This window comes from Protopterus annectens, chromosome 14.part0 (assembly GCF_019279795.1).
Source record: "Protopterus annectens isolate FY-2018-M chromosome 14.part0, PAN1.0, whole genome shotgun sequence".
Lineage (NCBI taxonomy): Eukaryota > Metazoa > Chordata > Ceratodontiformes > Protopteridae > Protopterus > Protopterus annectens.
In genome coordinates, this window is record NC_056748.1 from 5743991 (window position 1) to 5765669 (window position 21679).

The 21679-nt window shown below is 43.6% G+C and overlaps 1 protein-coding gene across 1 annotated transcript in view; it reads left to right on the forward strand.

The window, feature by feature from the left end:
* Positions 1 to 21679, forward strand: part of SMC3 (structural maintenance of chromosomes 3) — a 2445376-nt gene that overhangs the window by 2133469 nt on the left and 290228 nt on the right. Inside the window, exon 24 of the mRNA XM_044056330.1 lies at positions 12179 to 12370. Coding sequence (XP_043912265.1) covers positions 12179 to 12370 — 192 coding nt within the window. The remainder of the gene's footprint in view (positions 1 to 12178; positions 12371 to 21679) is intronic.

The following is a 21679-nucleotide window of genomic DNA, read 5'->3' on the forward strand; positions in this document are numbered from 1 at the left end:
CCAACGACGCTTCTGTTAAGCTAGTCGCCAGTTCGCCGGTACTCAGTGAGGTGCTTTTGCAGCCCCTGATGCCTGCTTCAAGTGGATTCGCAGGCCTCTACCGAGATCCGTTCCGAGTCCGGTATGCTGCAAGACTCTTATTCGACTATGGAACCTGCAGATGTCTCTAGCTTGGATGGGTCCGGAGCCGCTGAGTAGGCACCGGCTTTTGAGGAAGTTCTTCACACTACCGATGTTCGACACAAACTGACTACTTCTTTCGCATCTTCAGTTCTATCTAAAACTACTGAGTTTCTAAGGCCAAGGGTATGGGCTACACCTAGAAAACCGACAACCAAAGTGCATGCACCTCCTCCCTTGCCACAACATCTAATGCTTAAAATGGCAGACCACCTTATCCCCTGCTAAGAGAAAAAGAGACCAGTCCCCAGCAGCTTCAACAGACCAAGATTCCGACGACTCTAAGGTATCTGATTATGAAGACATGCCCTTATCTGCTTTTGAGGATTCAGATGCAGAGGAATCCATTCCCTCTGCCTCTCCTCCAGAGGACTTTTCTTTTGGTGAAACCTTACATACTTTGAGAGCATTTCCATCAGGAATGCCAAGACTATCCTCAGTCCAAAAAGAGACTCAGAGAATTTCTAGATTTGCCACAACATAGGCCTTTAGCAATACCCCCCGTCCTGGAAGTTGTTGATGTCTTTATGGAATCCACTCTTACTCCAGATACTTTACCCCCTGCTCCTAGGAAACCAGACAGGTACTACAGAGTACCTGACTCTCACAAATTCCTTTTCAAAAATCCTACTGCTGACCCAGAGATCATTTCCCGGGGGCCTAAAGGTATCAAAGCAACTACAGCTAAGAATCCTATCCCTTCGGACAGGGATTCCAGAGCTTTGGACAGATGAGGTAAGAAAGTATATACCTCTGCAACTCTTACCATTAGGACTTTGAATTGTCAGTTTCACATGCTGAAGTACCAATAACATATTATGGAACTTGATAAGCAAAAAATAGCAATCTTTACAGACTGTGCAGAAAATAAAGAATTGCAAGAACTTATGCATTCTGCAAGCCAGGTCAGCACGCATACATTGCAGTGTGGCTTTGACACCCTAGAAGTATCTTGCAGGGCAGCAGTCACTAGTTCTATACTGAGAAGGCATGCTTGGCTTAAGGAGCAGACCTTGCCAGACCATGTTAAATCAAAGCTATGAGACGCTCCTTTGAACAAGGGCAATCTGTTTGACACCAAAGCAGAAGAGGTGCTTAAAAAGATGGAAGAAAAAGCTAAATCTATGCAGACAGTCAAAGAATTCTTACAAGTACAGCCTCATTGATTCAGTAGGCATTGCCACTTGAAACACTGGTCCTTTCCAGCCCCCTTCAGGCTATCTCAAACTAGACCCAGGGGACACAGGCCCCCCAGACTACAGTCTCTGGGTATGCAGAGATCTAAGCAATGGAGTGCCTCCACCTCCAAAGCAGGGAGTGCTAAGCCATCCCTTTACGGAAATAATTCACAATTACTTCTCTACTACACTCCCCACCTCTGCCCCAACTGCTTGTGCCCCTAGGAGGAAAACTTGCCCTTCATGCAAAAAACTGGATGTCCATCACCAAAGACCAATGGGTCCTCAGCATTGTATCCAAGGGGTGCAAATTTTACTTCCCCTCTCTGCCAACCCCAAAAGGGTTCCCAGACCTTCCTCCAAACCAGTGGGTAGAGGCACTAAACCAAGTTCTATCCCTGCTCTCTATCAGGGCAATTCAGCCGGTTCCAGCGGAACAGATAGGTCAAGGATTCTATTCCAGACTTTTCCTGGTACCCAGAAAAGAGGCCTCTTGGCACCCAATCCTAGATCTTTCAACACCTTGTTGGTGGTACCAAAATTCAAAATGCTCACCCTGCAGCAGCTTCTACCTATGCTAGCCAAAGATGCCTGGTTAGTCACCCAAGAATTAAAAGAAGACCATCTGCACATCCCTATAAGGGAGTCATGCAGAAAATATCTATGTTTCTGGGCCGGATCTATGCATTATCAGATGTTCTTCGTGTTTCACTGTTGCAGTCATTACATTTGGGTAGCCTGCTGGCAGGTTGCCCTCAGTCGGCCTGAATTCCAAAGTCTTGGGTCCTGTGTCGGTTGCTATCTTCTCTTCCATGCCATCAGGTTTGTCAGGGGTATAAAACATGCAGCCGACGCCATTTTCTTTAGTCTTTCTTGCCGCACAGTGCCCGAAGCAGAAGCATTTCGCAAGTGCCAGTCGGCCAACTACTGAAATATTCGAGTTTGAGTTTCAGAACTGAAGTCTCCACTAAAGCTAAGTACCCCATTGGGGAAACTTTTTTCTTGCTTTTTACCGATGTCAGAAAAAGTTAATAATTGTATTACTTGTGGGAAGCAAATACCTCATAAGGATTTTGATTTATACTGTATTCCTTGCCTGGCCCTGATCACAACGTGCCTGGCTGTCGGTTTTGTGTTAGATTTAACCAACGTACTATTAAGCGTTGGTATATTTTTGCATCAAAGTATTTTGGAAACAGATTTAACTGACCAGAAATGTTGTTGAATAGCAATCCGACTACCGAATTACATAAAAAACGCAAAGAAAAGGACAGAGAAAGGCAGTGGAGATCCAGAACCGACGACAAAGCTTCTCCTAAGCCAGTCACCGGTTCGCCGGTACTCAGTGAGGCACATTTGCAGCCCTGATACCCACTACCTTCGAGTCGCAGGCCTCTGCCGACACTCATGTGGAGTATGCCGCAAGATACTCAAGGTATTGGACCAAAGGATGTATCTCCCTCGGATGGGTCCGGAGCCACTGAGCAGGCACCAGCATCTGAGGGTGTATTTAGACCTCAACATTTGTACATCAAACCGACGAAAGCTGCAAAACCAAAGACAAAAGCAACTTCTAAACCTAAAAAACTGACGCATGAGCCACGTGCACAGGCCACTATGCCTAAAAAACAGATGATCAAAATGGCTGGAGACACCTTATTACCTTGATCAGGGGTACCCATCCCCCTCCAGATAAGAGGCCTAGCAAGACACTGATTATGAATCTTCAGATCAGGTTTCTATTTCTTCTGATTCCTCTTCTGATGAGGAATTACCTATTCCTCCCCTATAAGGATTCTGATGCTGAGGAGTCAATTCCATCTGCATCTCTTCCTGAGGATTATTCATTTGGAGAAACCTTGCATACTTTGAGGGAGCATTTTCACTGGAAGAGTCAAGACTTCTCAGAATCAAAAAAAGAGGCTCAGGGATTTCCTTCTTCTCCCTCAGCACAAGCCTTTAGCCATTCCCCCTGTTTTAGACATTGTGGATGATGTGTTTTCGGAGTCCAGCTTGACCCCTGACTCCTTACCTCCGGCTCCCAGTAAGCCTGACAGATATTACAGGGTCCCTGACTCACATAAATTTTTATTTAGAACCCTGCTGCTGATCCTGAAACTATTTCACAGGGTCCAAAGGGAGTTAAGGCCTCAACAGCAAAAAACCCTACCCCCTCTGACAGAGATTCTAGGGCACTGGACAGATGGGGAAAAAAGGTTTATACATCTGCAACCTTGGCAATCACGGCCTTAAATTGTTAATTTCATATGCTTAAGTACCAACAACATGTTATGGGATTGCTGAAACAGAAAATTATGTTGATTTCAGAATGTGCAGAAAATAAAGAATTGCAGGAATTATTGCATGCAGCTGAACAAGTTGGAAAGCATACTTTGCAATGTGGTGTTTTGATTCTTTAGAGGCCTCCTGCAGGGCTGCAGTTACTGGATCTATGATTAGGAGACATGCCTGATCATGTTAAAGCAAAATTGCTAGATGCACCTTTACAGCATGATTCTCTGTTTTGTATTAAGGCAGAAGAGGTTTTAAAGAAAATGGAAGACAAAGCTAAGTCTATGCAAACTGTTAAAGATTTCTTACAAGTGCAGCCACCCAGATGCTGTAGACATCGGCCTACAAAAAAAAATGGTCCTTTCCTTTGTCAGACAGAGCTCATAGGGGCAAATCCAGATGCCCTAAGGGTTCCAGGTACCAGGCTCAAGACTCATACAGGTCAAAACAATGGGGCGCATCCACCTCCAAATCTGGAGGAGATAAAGCACAAACCTACAGAAAGTAATCCCAATGACTTCCCTCTGCCTACACCAAGCACTTCTCTTTTGGCAGTGCCCATAGGGGGAAAATTAGCACTTTTTGCTCAAAATTGGCAGTTAATAACCCAGGACAAGTGGGTACTAAACATCGTATCACAGGGGTACAGATTCCATTTCCACACTCTGCCAATGACAAATGGTTGGCCAGATCTGCCAGAAAAATCAATGGGCAGAGGCACAGAAACAGGTTATGTCCCTCATGGATAGGGGGGGACCATTCAGACAGTACCAGAACAGGAAAAAGGACAAGGGTTTTACTCAAGACTGTTCTTGGTACCCAGAAAGGACAAGGCCTGGCGGCCAATACTGGATTTATCGATTTTGAACACATACCTGGACATTCCAAAATTCAAAATGCTGACTTTGCAGCAGCTTCTGCCCATGCTGGGCAAGAATGCTTGGCTGGTGACTTTAGACCTAAAAGAGGCATACCTGCATGTCCCAATAAGACAGTCATGCAGAAGATACCTCAGATTCAAGACTGGCTTAATGCATTACCAGTTCTCTGCACTGCCCTTTGGCTTATCTACTGTGCCCAGGGTCTTTACAAAGTGCCTGGCACCAGTAATTGCATTTTGCAGACAAAGGAGAATACAAGTATATCCTTACTTGGACGACTGTCTCATTCAAGCGGAGAACAAGGACACTCTTCTACGACACCTGGCATTTGTGAAAAGGCTTCTAACATGCCTAGGGCAAACAAACGAAAAAAAAAATCACAACTGGTACCCTCTCAAAAGATAACATTCCTGGGTGCAAGCTTGAATACAACTGCCCAGATGGCTTACCTCACTCCAGACAAACAAAGGCAACTGACTACTTACTTCAAACTGATGGCAACAAAAACCCAGTCTTCTGCAAGACAAATTCTGCAGGCTCTGGGCCTCATGGCATCCTGCAACCGACTAATTCCATATGCAAGACTGCATATGAGGAAACTTCAATGGTACCTAAAAGGTTTATGGAGTCAACATTCACACAGTCTGGAAACAATGATTCCTCTCATTTCCTGCCTGCAACAGGAGTTTCTATGGTGGGCAAAGGCCTGTCACCAAAACATGGGACGGCCCTTCACTCTACCCCCTGCCAGCCAAACCTTAACAACAGATGCATCAGATTATGCCTGGGGGGCCCACATGGCAGGAAGATGCATTCAGGGCATATGGGCACCAAATCAATTGCATCTACATAACCAGAAAGAGATGCTAGCTGTTCAAAATGCCCTAACAGCCTTCAAGGACTTACTTCATCCAGGACAACTACTGATAAAGACGGACAACACCACAGTCATGTGGTATATAAACAAGCAAGGGGGCACACACTCATACTCCCTTTGCAGATTAGCCATGGCACTGTGGGACACAGCTTTGACCTACCAAATACATCTTCAAGCTCAATTCCTGCCAGGAAAACAAAACACTCTGGCAGACGATTTAAGCAGAAACCTTATGGATTCTCACAAGTGGAAACTAAATCCACAAGTTTTCAGCATAACAGAAATGTGGGAGCCCAGACATAGATCTATTTGCCTCTCCTCAAAATTATCAACTGAAAAGATTCTGCACAAGGACTTATCACAGACAAGCATGGAAAGTGGACGCCCTATCCTTCAGTTGGAAAAACCTATCAGTTTACGCCTTTCCTCCTCTGCCTCTTCTACCCAAGGTCCTCCTAAAAGTCAGACAAGAGAAGCCAAAGGTGATATTAATTGCCCCGGACTGGCCCCGCCAATACCGGTACCCAATCCTATGGAAATTGTCTCAATACCCAGCTTGGACCTTGCCTCAAAAACCACAACTACTGTCCCAGCAAAACAATCAGATCCTGCACAATCAACTACAGACTCTGAACCTGGCAGCATGGCTAATCCTGTAATCATACAAACGACACCTCTCAGTAAAGCTGTGATGAATGTCATTTTGGAAGCCAGAAGGCTTGTACTAGAAAATCTTATGCTGACAAATGGAAGAGATTCTGTACTTGGAATCAAGCACAAGGAACTGATACAGCAGAACCACATATTCCTCAGATATTACAATACTTAACTGAGATGCTTGACAAAGGCCTATCTTTCTCATCACTCAAAATCCATGCCTCTGCCATTTCGGCTCATTACAATACAGAGCCACCAATCTTTTTCATCCTTTACTAAAGCAGTATCTTAGAGGAGCCAAAAATTTAAGGCCTCCTAGAAGATCACCATTACCTGCATGTGACATCAATTATGTGTTGGAAAAGCTCACCCTGCCTCCATTTGAACCAGCTGCTACCGCTGATATAAAGTTCTTATCATGGAAGACAGCTCTGCTACTAGCAATTACTTCAGCAAGAAGAGTTTCAGAGCTACAGGCCCTCATGGCTGTAGAGCCTTTTATCATATTTTACCCAGACAGGGTGTCTCTGAGGACAAATCCTACTTTTATGCCTAAGGTGGTTTCCAGTGTGGCTCTTAACCAAACAATTCATCTGCCAACTTTTTATCCAAATCCGCAGAACAAAGGGGAGAGAATTCTGCATTCCTTGGACGTACACAGACAGCTAAAATTCTACTTGAGCTGGACTAAAGCTCTAAGAAAAACTGAGCAATTACTAGTGTCATATGCTGCAGGATCAGAAGGAAAGGCTATTTAAAAGCAGACAATTTCAAAGTGGATAAGTCATTGCATCCATTTCTGCTACTTACACCATGGCAAACCTGTGCCCAAGGGCATTAGGTCTCACTCCACCAGAGCTGCAGCTACTTCAGCAGCCTTTCTCAGAGGAGTACCAACCAAGGACATTGTAGAGGCTGCTACTTGGAGTTCTGTTCACACCTTTACAAAGCATTACCATTTGCCTCTCTACTCTAAGTCCAGGGCAGGCTTTGCCACTGCAGTGCTGCAGGGCCTTATAGACTCACCTAATGCTGTTTAGCACCAGCCTCCCAACCATAGTGTTGGGATTCTACCCAAATGTAATGACTGCAACAGTGAAACCCAAAGAACATAGTACAGTTGTGTACACTTACCGTAAATGTAGATGTTCAAGTGTATTCACTGTTGCAGTCCAGGTTACCCTCCCGCCATCCCCCTTGTCATTCTACAGTTTATCTTTCCTTCTCTATCTTCTACAACCTATGTGGTGTATTTGCTTGTAGATGAAGGTAAAGTTTATATTGATGCATGTATATATATATATATATATATATATATATATATATATATATATATATATATATATATATACATAATGTTGCTACCTTTTTGGGGGCACCTGACATCGTGGGCAAGAAAAACTAAAGAAAATGGCGTCTGCTGCATGTTTTATACCCCTGATGACCTGACGTCATGGAAGAGAAGACAGCAACCGACGCAGGACCCAAGACTTTGGAATTCAGGCCGACTGAGGGCAACCTGCCAGCAGATTACCCAAATGTAATGACTGCAACAGTGTATACACTCTAACATTTACATTTATGGTAAGTGTACACAACTGTACTTTCTCTGCACTTCCCTTTGGCTTATCCACTGCTCCCAGAGTATTCACAAAATGCCTGGATCCAGCTATTGCTTACTGCAGGCAAAGGAATATCCAAATTTACCCGTACTTGCTGACTGCCTGATTCAGGTGGACAGTGAGGAATTGCTGTTGCAGCACCTGACATTTGTAAATAACCTTCTCATATCCCAGGAGTACACCACCAACGAAAAGAAATCAAAGCTAGTCCCCAGTCAAAAGATTGTATTCCTGGGACCAAGCTTGGACACAGCATCCCAGATGGCATTCCTCACTTCAGAAAAACAAGCCTATCTGACAGACTATTTTACTCTAATGGTCACCAGAACCCAGCTATCCGCATGGAAAATCCTGCAGGCCGTAGGGTTTATGGCCTCATGCAGCCTACTAATTCCATATGCCAGACTGCATATGGAGAGACTTCAATGGTACTTAAAAAGTCTTTGGTGCCAACATTCTTAGGACCTGGAAATTGTCATTCCTATCATACCCTGTCTAAGGACAGAGTTTCTTTGGTGGGCAGCAGCATGCAACCACAACAAGGGACTGCCCTTTACTTAATCCCACACTGCCCAGACCCTAACCACAGATGCATCAGACTGTGCCTGGGGAGCGCACATGGACAGCAAATGCATTCAGGGTCACTGGAGCCCAAGTCAAATTCATCTGCACATCAACCAAAAAGAGATGCTAGCTGTGCAGCACGCTCTGACAGCTTTCAGATCCCTACTCTCTCCAGGACACCTGCTAATAAAAACAGCCAACACCACAGTTATGTGGTACATCAACAAGCAGGGGGGAACCCACTCTTACCCACTCTGCAGGTTAGCCATGGCCCTGTGGAACACGGCCTTGGACATGCAAGTCCATCTGCAAGCTCAATTCCTGCCAGGCAAACAAAACTCACTGGCAGACGCCTTAGGCAAAAATCTTCTAGACCCACATGAGTGACAATTAGAGCTCAGCACCTTCAACCTTCTGATTCAGAAATGAGGGACCCCAGAGGTGGATCTCTTTGCCTCCCCCTGCAACCACCAGCTCAGCAAATTCTACACCAGGAATCCTCACAACAGGGCCTGGAAAGTGGATGCCCTACCTTTTCAGTGGGTAAATTTTTCAATCTGTCTTTCCCCCTATGCCCCTTCTGCCAAGAGTATTACTCAAGATAAAACAGGACAGACTAAGGACAATTCTGATTGCCCCAGACTGGCCATACCAGCACTGGTATCCACTCCTGCACAGCCTGTCACTGGTGTCACCCTGGCACCTACACCAGAATCCAACCCTGCTCTCTCGGCAGGAGGGACAGATTTTGCATCCGCAACTGCAAACCCTAAGTCTTGCAGCCTGGCTTATTCCTTGAATTATCCCCCAGCAGCCCTAAGCTAGCAGGTGCTGGACATCATTCTTGAAGCCAGAAGACCCAGTACAAGAAAATCCTATGCTGATAAGTAGAAAAGGTACTGCTCCTGGATTCATTCTAAAGCAGAGGACACAACTCTGCCCTCCTGCCTCTAATCCTGGATTACTTAGCAGATCTACTCCACAAAGGCCTGTCCTTCTCCTCCATTAAGATACATGCCTCAGCCATTTCGGCTCATTACAACACTGACACACCACTCTTCTCGCACCCTCTTATCAAACAGTTCCTGAAAGGGGCAAACAACTTAAGGCCACCAAGGAGAGCACCCACCCCTGCTTGGGACCTTAACTTTGTACTGGAAAAGTTCACGCTTCCCCCCTTTGAGCCTGCAGCATCAGCAGAGTTAAAATTCCTCTCTTGGAAAACAGCCTTGCTTCTGGCCATCACTTCAGCTAGAAGAATGAGCTACAAGCACTTATGGCTGTGGAACCCTTCATTATTTTCCATGCTGACAGGGTTTCCCTTAGGGCTAACCCTTCCTTTATGCCTAAAGTGGTGACCATTGTGGCTCTCAACCAATCCATCCATTTGCCAACCTTCTTCCCTAATCCTCAAAATAAAGGGGAAGGATCCTGCGCTCCTTGGACATGCACAGACAGCTCATATTCTTCTTTGATAGGACTAAGCCCTTCAGAAAATCTGACCAGTTACTAGTCAGCTTTGCAACAGGGGCCGAGGGCAAGGCTATTTCAAAACAAATAATTTCCAAATGCATAGTACACTGCATCCATTTCTGCTACAAGCATCATGGGGAACCAACCCCTCAGGGGGTCAGAACACATTCCACTAGGGCAACATCTACCTCTACAGCATTTCTCTGGGGAGTCCCTACCAGGGACATCCTGGAAGCTGCTACCTGGAGTTCTGTACACACCTTCACCAAGCATTACCACCTGCCTATATTTTCCAAATCCAGGGCAGGTTTTGCAACAGCAGTCCTGCAAAGCATACTAGCCAGCCCTAACTCTTCTTGACTGCCTCCACCTTTCTTCAGCTTTGGGAATCTACCCAAGTGTGATAACTGCAACAGTGAAACACGAAGAACATAGTACAGTTGTGTACACTTGCCATAAATGTAGATATTCGAGTGTATTCACTGTTGTAGTCTTGGTTTCCCTCCCTCCAGCCTCCTGGTTTCTCTCTCTCTCTCTCTCACTCCTCTCTGTAGCTTTTACTCACTTGGTATTTACTTTTTACTGGTGGTGTTTTCCCCCACCATAACTTAGCTCCCTATTTGTGGGGCTCCTGACATTTGGGGCAAGAAAAAACTGATGCAATGGCATCGGCTGCCTGTTTTTATACCCCTGACGACCTGACATCAGTCCTGGAGCAACAGCATCCGACGTAGAAATATTAAGTCTCAGGTATTCAGGCCAACTGAGGGCTACCTGCAGGCAGCTAACCCAAGTGTGTGATGACTGCAACAGTGAATACACTCGAACATCTACATTTATGGTAAGTGTACACAACTGTACTTTCTGGATCAGCATATCGATAGAGGCTTCTACATTTCTAAGCCTGCCATCCCCACTATTTTTGGCATTCCAAAAATCCACAAATATGTGCATAACCACCCCATTCGACCCATTGTTTCAGCACAGAGGTCAAAAACCCACCCTAGGGCAGTACTTGTTGACCAGTGGGTGAAACCCATGTTTGCAGCAACACCGCACCTTATAAAAGACTCACGGGATTTTGTTATTTCTAAACACGAAGGACTATAAATGTTCCATAGTACTCTCCATAGGTTTCCCCAGTATCTCATGATTGCTTTTCTTTATTGGTGGAATTTGTCACTGATTTTGGAAAATAATTTTATATGTTTTGAAGGCAATTACTTTCGACAAGTTAAGGGTGTCACCATGGGTATAGCATGCACCCCAGGTTTTACCAATACTTTATTAGTTTGGGAACACCAATATGTAGTTACTAGTAGATTTTTTAGAACCTCCATTTGTATATTAGATTTTTGGATGATGATGTTATCTTGTGGGATGGCACAGAGGATGAAATTCATTCCTTCCTCACCTACCTGAGTACTTCCACTCAATATTTAAAGTCCACCTACAGCTGGAATAAGGAAAAGATTAATTATCTGGATACCCTGGACAGGGGTTTAAATCTTATATTTACAGAAAATAAACTTTTTGCAACACCTACTTACACTTTTCCAGTTGTCATTTTTTTTTTCCAAGAGAAAAGTTTAGTAAAAGGTCAGGCTATTCATGTTGCAAGAATTACATCCTGGTATGAAGCTTAAACGTGTGTATTGTAAGGGGATATCCAAAGAGTTTAGCTGACAACTTGATCAAAGCAGTGTATGATGGTTGGGGAGCAGGGATTCAAACCCCAATTAGGTCTGGGGCTCAGTAAGCCACCCCCCCCCAAAATACTGATGAGGTGAAATATGAAAAAGCATTTGCCATCCAACGCAACCATTTTTTCAGTGAGATTAGAAGATAGTAAAGCGTAACTGGAATATTTTTAAAGTTGTTAAATACATTCTTAATATGGTGGGGTAGCACCAACATTTATTACTCAAAATTTCAAGCAATTATTTAAAAATAAAATTTCAGCGGTTTTACCCCAAGAAGTGGGGACATATTCTTGTGGTTGTTGCAGACAGTGTTCATGCATTACAAAGGTGCAAACCCTTGCACTGGTCAGCATTCTTAAAGTTATGTTACCTTTCAAAAAGTAACTGCAATACTTCCAGGGTTGTTTATTTAGAAAAGTGTGATCAGTATCCAGCATATTATATAAGTAAAACTGAAAGATCAGTTAAAACACCAATTTATGAACACATCTGTGATATTGCAAACCACAAAGAAATCGACACATTATACAAACATTCTAACCGAAATAATTCCTGTTACAGACAGCATATTAGGCATGAAAAAATATTTCACTAGTAATCTAGGAGAAAGCTAGAGTTGCCACCCTGAACTATTTTAATATACAGTTCATATTTTGTTAATCTTATTTGCTTCTTTCAGTGCACTGTTATGCATTCATCTGCATTATGAAAGCAACTGGCTTGTTTGATGCAAACATTTTTTTCTCTTCAGGTGTCAAAGAATTTCAGTGAAGTGTTTTCAAAGTTAGTGCCCAGTGGCAAAGCAACTCTGGTAATGAAGAAGGGTGATGCTGAAGGCAGCCAATCTCAAGATGAAGGAGAGGGTGGTACTGAAAGTGAAAAAGGATCAGGATCCCAGAGTAGTGTTCCATCTGTAGACCAGTTCACTGGTGTAGGAATTCGGGTAAGGAAAGCTGTACTGTTTTGTTTCTGTCTATGCAGTGTGTGAAGTATAAATAATAGAAGTTGCATTTTGTCACTGTCTTCCTGTGTTGTTGGACATAGATTTTTGACCACTGTATCCACTTCACTTGACATCAGACTGTCAACACTGCAGCTTATTCTGTGTAACAGACTGAAAAGGTGTATACATATCCTACATTGAGAGAATGCCTCTGAAGTAGGTTTCAGCAAGGGCATTCAACTGCTGACACTTTGCATCCAGTAGTCACGTTCAAGGAAAGCATGCGCCTTTGGCATGTGCCTGCTGCCCCTGCACTTAAGTAAAGTTTTTTGCATCATAACAAGTATGACAATTCTACACATTATCTCATTAAATTATCCAGTGCAGAAGCTTAAATATTATCTGTTAATTATAAAGATCATTACTGCAAGAAACCAGCACATGACAATAAATTAGCGAAAAAGGAGATATCTTTCTTTCAGCCTAATATTTTTTTATCAGTTGCAATTTTCATGATGTGTCACTTAGCATAGATTTTTCTTGCTATTCACAATGAGCAAATGCTACCCCACCATTAACTGGGAAAATTACTCGTGTACCAACTCTTTTGCTCAACGTTTTCTGGAATTCATAAATTCCAAAGACTTGGATCAACTTATTCACACCATCACCAGGGGCAGCAATAGCCTAGACCTGGTCATTTCCAACATGGGCAACCGGTGTTCCACACCAGAGGACAATTCCTCGTTGGTCAGATCCGACCACAAGCTAATCACCCTAGACATCCACATCTCGCCCCCACTGCCAATTAGGGAAACCACCGTAAAAAACTTCTCCAAAGCCAACTTCACACTTCTTAAGACAGAAGTGGCAAATTTCATGACACCCATGCAGACTGACAATAGAGGTACGACTGCTGAATCCTACACAAATGCACTTTATAAGCACTTACATGAGTGCATGGATCATGCTATCCCTAATAGAACCAAGATGCTATCCTCAAAAAAAAGGAAGCCAATCTGGTGGTCCTCTGCCATAAACAAACTCTACAACGGACGAAAGAAACTGTTGCAAAAAAGAGTAAAATCCCATAACTGGAGGAACTCCCTGGTCAACCTCAGTAAGAAGCTGAGATCCCTCATAAAATCCTCCAGAGCTAGTTACGAAAACAAAATTGCCACTGACTCTAAAGACAAACCACAAAGCATTCTATAGCTATGTCAAGCATCTCAGTGGCAACACTCAGATCTGCTCTGAGTTACAGCACAATGGCACTAAATACACAGAACCAACTGATATTTCAACATCCTGGCAGACAGGTTCAGTGCTAACTTTACCCCCCTCTCACCCCCTAGAGGGCCCATCTCTATACTGGATGAATGCAAAGTTCCTGTAATCATGGCTGCACAGGTAAAACACACACTCTCTAAAGCCAAGAACACAGCATTCATGGGACCTGACAATATCCCAGGCTGCATTCTACACGAACTACAGAATGAACTGGCACCCTACCCAAGTACCATAGTCAGTCATAGCCTCACCTCAGGCTTTGTGCCCACTGAATGGCGCACCGCAACGGTTATCCCACTCCACAAAGGGGGAGCCACGACGGACCCCGGGAACTACCGCCCCATTAGCCTGACGAGCCTGGTCTGCAAGGCCATGGAACATATCATCATGGAACTCATAAACAAGACATTGGTAATCTCCAAACTCTGGACCCGACCCAGTTCGGGTTTGTAAAAGGCAGATCATGTCTCCTAAACCTGATTGACTTCTTTGAAGCACTCACCAAAGCCATAGATGAGGGTAAGGTGGTTCACACAGCTTATTTAGATCTCGCCAAGGCTTTCGACACCATCCCCCACTCTGGAATTATAGATAAGCTCACTAAACTAGGTATAAATCCCTGTGTCACAAGATGGGGTTGCCAACTGGCTCACAGACAGAACCCACACTGTGAAAGTAGCAGACTCCAAATCTGACTTCAGACCAGTGACAAGTGGAGTATCACAGGGGTCAGTCCTGGGTCCTCTCCTGTTTGGTATCTACTTCTCTGAAGTACAGGCTAACACAGAAGGTCTTGTGCTAACAAAGTTCGCAGATGACTGCAAACTAGGAGCCATAATCGAAACTCCTAACAATGTGGACATACTACAAAAGGGCCTTGCTGAGACAGTTGCCTGGTGTCAAAGCCATGACCTGAAGCTCAATGCCAAAAAGTGCATCATCATCCCCTTTGGTAAAAACTCTGTACCAATGAACTACCACATAAGTGGTAGTCTACTTAACGCCGAAAGTGTGATGAGAGACCTTGGGACACAGGTGGACAGTAGTCTCTCCTTTGATAATCACATCACCACAGTGGTCAGGAAATCCTTCTGCGTGACTCACCTAATCACAAAAGGTTTCACATCCAGAAAAAAGAGAGGTCCTTGTTCCCCTCTACTCATCACTCATTAGACCCGTTATAGAGTACAATGCCCCTTTTGGTATGTCCTCACAAGACATCTACAACAACTGGAAAGGCCACAGAAATACCTCACAAAGAGGATTACTGGCCTCAAACAGGTGCCCTACGCAGACGGTCTCAAAAAACTCCAGCTTTACTCCGTCACATATCGCCTACTCAGAGGTGATCTTTGCCTAACATACAAAGCTATGTCAAACCCAGAGCTGTTGGAAATGCTCCACTTAAAGAAATCCCAATCCCTCCGAGCTACACGCTCTAGGGACCTAAACCTTGTCACCACAATAAACAGAACATGCTGGAGGGATAGATTCCTGTCCCAGAGACTTCCCATACTCTGGAGCAGACTACCTATCTATGTCAAACAGACAGAGCTCCTCATTAGCACTCTTCAAGAAAAATCTTGATGATTGGATGGAAAATAGAAAGTTCACCCCAGGGATCACTTCTGTGGCTCTGCTTGACAGGGGCACAGGAAAATAATTTTCTTGGGTGGCGAAAGCCAGGGTACCTTTTTGGCTAGGCTTATGTAGGCCCTAGGGCTAATAGTCTAGTACTTATCTATGAACCTATGAAGAGTTAGCCAGCTTTGCGTCATGAGTTCTTTAATTTCCTGGGCTGTGAAGTTTGAAAGTAAGTAAAATTTTTACTTCACCACAAACTGGAAACAAAACAGCTCACCACCACCCAAGGAAAGAAGCCAGTAATTACCTTTTATTTTATTAAAATTATAGTCCAGTCCAGTAGTAAATTCACAATGTAGTCCCACAAAACAGGTAAAATAAGCACACACTGGATCCAGTAAAATCTGGTTAGCAGCAAATACAAAGCATAAAATGCAGACTCCTCTAGCACCTCGGCTCTTCAGCCTTTACAGAGTATATCCCTACTTCACATATTCTATCTTTAAATAGCATGATTAGAAACAATTAACCAATCATAGACTTTAATTAAAGAAAACATTTCCAATGACATTCTTGATTCATTCCGTATGGAATTAATGTTAAACTTCAGAATTAAAGTAGAGTCTAACTTCCAAAGTTGTCTTGTAATATCAGTCATAAATTTGTTGTACTTGCCCCAAAATTGAGCTTGTAAGCCTTGTATATTTCCACTGTGACATTCTTTAAAATGTAGTGCAACAGGACTTTCTTCTTTGCCCTTCTTAACATCCCCCTTCAGTCTTTATTTGAAAGTTATTTTACTTTCCCCTATGTATAGCTTACCACAGGTACATTTCAAACCATAAACTATTCCAGTACTGTCACAGAAAAATCTCCCTTTGCATGTAAAATACTTTTCATTAATTTTTTTCAAAACTTTTTACTGCATACTGGCAACAACTGCACTTTCCACAAGGGAAAGTACCTATTGCACCTACCCCCAAACTCCTATGACTTACAGGCAGCTGAAACTTGCCATGCACCAAGAAATCTCTTTTACTTCTACCTTTTGAATAAGAAAACATGGGATACTCATTTGCTCTTATATTAAGGAATTTATTTTTTCTAAAATGCCCCAATGATATTTTACCAAATTTATTAAAACTTCTATAAACCCTGCATATTTGGTCACATAACATAATTTTTTGTTTATCATGTTGGTGCAGTCTGAAATGCATACCTGCTTTTAGTATTATTTTGTTGTACTACCCTCCTTTTATTTTCTTCCACCACTGTTTCCTTGTAACCTCTAATTACAAACATGTCTGCCCCTGCACGTAAGTAAACTTTTTTTCACCATAACAAGCATCACAATTCTACACATTAACCCATTAAATTATCTAGTACAGAAGCTTTAATATTATTTGTTAATCATAAAGATCATTACTGCAAGAAACCAGCACATGACAAGAAATTAGCCAAAAAGGAGATATCTTTCTTTCAGCCTAATATTTTTAACAGTTGCAATTTTCAAGCTGTGTCACTTGGGATAGATTTTTCTTGCTACCCACAATGAAGAGTTGGCCAGCTTTGCTTCATGAGTTCTTTAATTTCCTGGGCTGTGAAGTTGAAAGTAAGTAAATTTTTTATGGTATGTTACTGTAGAGTTAAAAGTGATTTGCTTTTCAGTTAAGTTTCTGAAGATATTGTAAGGGAAAATTACTACAGCAATAACCCATGGCTGGGTGTGGGTAATGCTGGATTTTCCCATGCATGGCGTGGTTTGGTCACGAGGGTGAAGCCCAAGTAACCAAACAAAGCCAACCATGGGTAAAATCCAGCATTACCCACACCCAGCCATGGATTATTGCTATTATACAATATCATTTAAGAAAAAAATTACTTTTCTTAAATAATGTCTTTGTATAATGGTGCTGTCGTGGTCTTCCGCTTTCTTTTCATATCCTGGGGCTTTTGTGATGTACTGCACATGCATATGGGACTTGCATTCCCACACTTACACAGTACATCAGTTCTTTGGAAAGGAAGCAATGGAGAAAAGATGTCTGTGGCCTTTTATATATATTATTTAAAAAAAAATCAGGACAGATGTTCTTCGTGTTTCACTGTTGCAGTCATTACATTTGGGTAATCTCCTGGCAGATTACCCTCAGTCAGCCTGATTAACAAAGTCTTGGGTCCTGCGTCGGTTGCTGTCCCTTCTTCAATGACGTCAGGTCGTCAGGGGTATAAAACATGCAGCCGACGTCATTACATCAGTCTTTCTTGCCACGCGGTGCCCGAAGCCGAAGCAGTTTTCAAGTGCCGGTCGGCCGGCTTCTGAAATTTTCATTTTCGAGTTTCAGTACCGAAGTCTTCAACTAAAAGCTAAGTACCCCGTTGGGGAAACTTTTTCTTGCTCCTTACCAATGTCAGTAAAAGTTAATAATTGCATTATTGTGGGAAGCAAATACCTCATAAGGATTTTCATTTGTACTGTATTCCTTGCCTAGGCCCTGATCGTAACGTACCTTGCTGTCAGTTTTGTGCTAGATTTAATCAACGCACTATTAAACATCGGTATATTTTTGCTTCTAAATATTTTGGTTCACGATTTAACTATCCAGAAATGACGTCGGTTAGCAGTCCGACTACTGGAATACCTAAATAAAAGCAAAGAGAAAGACAGACGCAAACTGTCGAGGTCCAAAACTGACGACGATGCTTTTCCTAAGCCAATCGCTAGTTCGCCGGTACTCAGTGAGGTGTTTTCACAGCCCCTGATACCCGCTACTTTTGATTCGCAGGCCTCTACTGAGACCCATTCGGAGTCCGGTATGCCGCAAGATGCTTTAAGTATTGAACCAGTGGATGTCTCTATCTTAGATGGGTCCAGAGCCACTGTGCAGGCACCGGCTTCTGAGGGTGTTTTCAGGCCTAAAGATTTGTATATTAAACCAACGCCATCTTCAAAGCTAAGGCCAAAATCTCCTTCTATGACTAAAAAACCAATGCTTGGGCCACGTGGGCAGGCCCCAATGCCTAAAAAACAAATGATCAAAATGGCTGAAGATTTAATTACCTTGATCAGGGGTAGCCATCCCCCTCCTGCTAAGAGGCCTAGGCAAGGCACTAACTATGAATCTTTAGATCAGGTTTCTATTTCTTCTGATTCTTCTGAACAGGATTTATCTATACCTACTTATGAGGACTCTGATGCAGAAGATTCTATCTCTTCTGCTTCTCCCCCTGAGGATTTCTCTTTTGGAGAAACTTTACATACCTTAAGGGAACACTTCCACTGGGAAAGTCAGGATTTCTCTGACTCTAAAAAGAGACTTAGGGATTTTCTTCTTCTTCCTCAGCATAGGCCTTTGGCTATACCTCCTGATGTTCATCGTGCATTACAGCTGCAGTAATTACATATGGGTTTTCAGCCGGCGGTTCCTCGGTCGGCCGAATTCCAAAGTCTTGGTCCGGCGTCGGTTGTTGTCGCGTACTCTTCTGACGTCAGGAAGGCTAGAGTATAAAAGACACAGCCGACGCCATCTTCTTCAGTCTTTTTGCGGTGCCGAAGCAGAAGCAGTTCGCAAGTGCCGGTCGGCCAGCTCCTGAATTACGAAAAATTTTGGAACCGAAGTCTTCATTAAAGCTAAGTACCCGTTGGGAATCTTTTCTTGCCTCAGACCGATGTCAGAAAAAGTTAATAATTGTATTTCTTGTGGGAAGCAAATACCGCATAAGGATTTCCATTCCTTTGCATACCTTGTTTGGGCCCAGACCACGGCGTCTCGGGCTGCCGCTTTTGTGCTACCTTCAATAGCACTATCAAGCGTCGGTGAGTTCGCCCAACACTATTTTGGCAAAGCGTTTAATTATAAAATGTCGCCGGATACTCCGACTACCGCTATGTCCAGAAAGCAAAGAAAGGACCGTCAGTCGAGAACTGCGGTCTCCACCGACACGCCGAAACAAGCTCCACGTGGGCGGTTCTCAGTGAGACGCCTTTGCAGTCCCTGACTACCGGCGACACTACCTGGCGGGTCTTCTGTACCTGAGACCGCTGGTTCTTGGTCCTTTCCCAAAATACAACGAAGCCCCTGCTCATGTCGAACCCACCAATGTGGATAGATCTACATCCACCCATGGTGTATTTAGGCCTTCATCTTAATTCTCCATCAAGGCCTTTACAAAAGCCAAATCAGCCAAGCAACTTTCTAGGCCTGCCTCACAAGGCCCAAGACCTGGGCCCACGCCTAAAGCACATGCTTAAAATGGCTGAAGACCTGATCACTCTTATCAGAGGCTCACAGGCCCCTCCGGACAAGAGACCCAGAGTAGAGGAGGATTCTCCTCCTTCTGACCAAGAATCCATTTTATCAGAACATTCTGATGCTGAAGAACAAGCTTATTCACCCTTTGAGGATTCGGATGCAGAGCAGTCCATTCCTTCTGTATCCCCCCCTGAGGATTTTTCCTTTGGGGAAACTTTACACTCCTTGAGAGAGCACTTCCATTGGGAAGGCCAAGACTTTTCAGACTCCAAGAAAAGACTTAGGGAATTCCTCTGGTTACCTCAGCATAGACCTCTGGCTATTCCTCCTGTTTTGGAGGTTTTGGATGATGTATACTCGGAGGCCTGTCTAAATCCTGATTCTCTGCCTCCTGCACCAGTTAAGCGATAGGTATTACAGAGTTCCTAATTCTCATCAGTTCCTCTATAAAGGCCATAATGCAGACCCTGAAACTATTTCTCAAGGTCCTAAAGGAATTAAGGCTTCCAGCCAAGAATCCACTACCTACGGAAAGGAATCTAGATCACTAGAAAGGTGAGGTAAGAAGGTTTACACCTCGGCCACCCTTGCCATGAGGGCCTTAAACTGCCAGTTTCATATGATTAAATATCAGCAATTTCTGTTATCACAATTAAAAACAAAAATGTCACAACCTGAACAACCAGATTTAAAAGAGTTGCAGGATATGATGCATAGTGCTGAACAAGTGGGCAAGCACACCTTACAATGTGGTTATGATGCACTAGAGGCCTCCAGCAGATCAGCCGCCACTGGAGCAGTCATTCGCAGACATGCATGGCTAAGGGAACAAAATCTTCCAGATCAGGTGAAAGCAAAAATTCTGGATGCACCGTTACATAAGGATGTTCTTTTTGGTGGTAATGCTGAGGATATTTTACGTAAAATGGAAGAAAAGGCAAAATCTATGCAAACTGTCAAAGCTTTCTTACAGGTTCAGCCACCAAGGTTCAGCAGGAATTGGCCGTCAAAAACTGGTCCTTTCCAACCACTGACAAAGCCCAAAGGGGCAGATACAGGCGGAAGGGGCAGAGGACAACCCCAAGGATCCTACAGAGGCAAACAATGGCAATCACCAACACCAAGAAGTGGTGACGACAGTGCACAGCAGTACAGAAAGCAGACTCAATGACTCCCTCATTTCCATGCCAAGCAGAATTCAACTGGCAGCACCTTTGGGAGGAAAACTGGCACTATTTGCAAACAATTGGCATATTGTTACAACAGACAAATGGATTCTGGACATAATAAACAGAGGCTACAAATTTCATTTCCACACTCTTCCAAAAATGAGAGGCATGCCAAACCTACCACAAAATCAAAGGGTAGAGGCACAACTACAAATCAAAGCTCCTAAACATGAGGGCTATACAAAAGGTACCTACGCACCAACAAGCACAAGGTTTTTATTCAAGGCTTTTTCTGGTGCCAAGAAAAGGCGACTGGAGACCCATTCTGGACTTATCCATTCTCAATACATTTCTTCTAGTGCCAAAATTCAAGATGCTCACATTACAGCAACTCCTTCCCATGCTGGGCAAGGGGTTTTGGCTGGTAACATTGGACCTCAAGGAGGCATACCTGCATGTCCCAATCAGACAAAGTTGCAGAAGATACCTCAGATTTCTTGCAGGTTCAAATCACTATCAATTCTCTGCATTGCCCTTTGGCTTATCTACTGCGCCCAGAGTATTCACCAAGTGCCTGGCATCAGTGATTGCATACTGCAGACTTCAAGGGATACAAATTTACCCTTATCTGGACGACTGCCTGATCCAAGCGGACAGCAAACACGTACTTCTCAAACATCTGGCATATGTGACACGCTTACTGCTTTCTCTGGGATACACCATCAACGAGGAGAAATCAAAACTAACACCCTCTCAGAAAATTACCTTCCTGGGTGCTAACTTGGACACAAACACCCAGATGGCTTACCTAACAACAGAAAAACAAGGGCAACTATCTCATTACTTCAAAATGCTTGCAAAAAGTACCAGGCTTACTGCAAGGAAAATCCTGCAGGCTCTGGGATTCATGGCATCTTGCATTCTTCTGATCCCATGTGCAAAGCTGCACATGAGGAAACTTCAATGGTACCTAAAAAATCTATGGTCTCAACACAGTCACAGCTTAGAAGTGG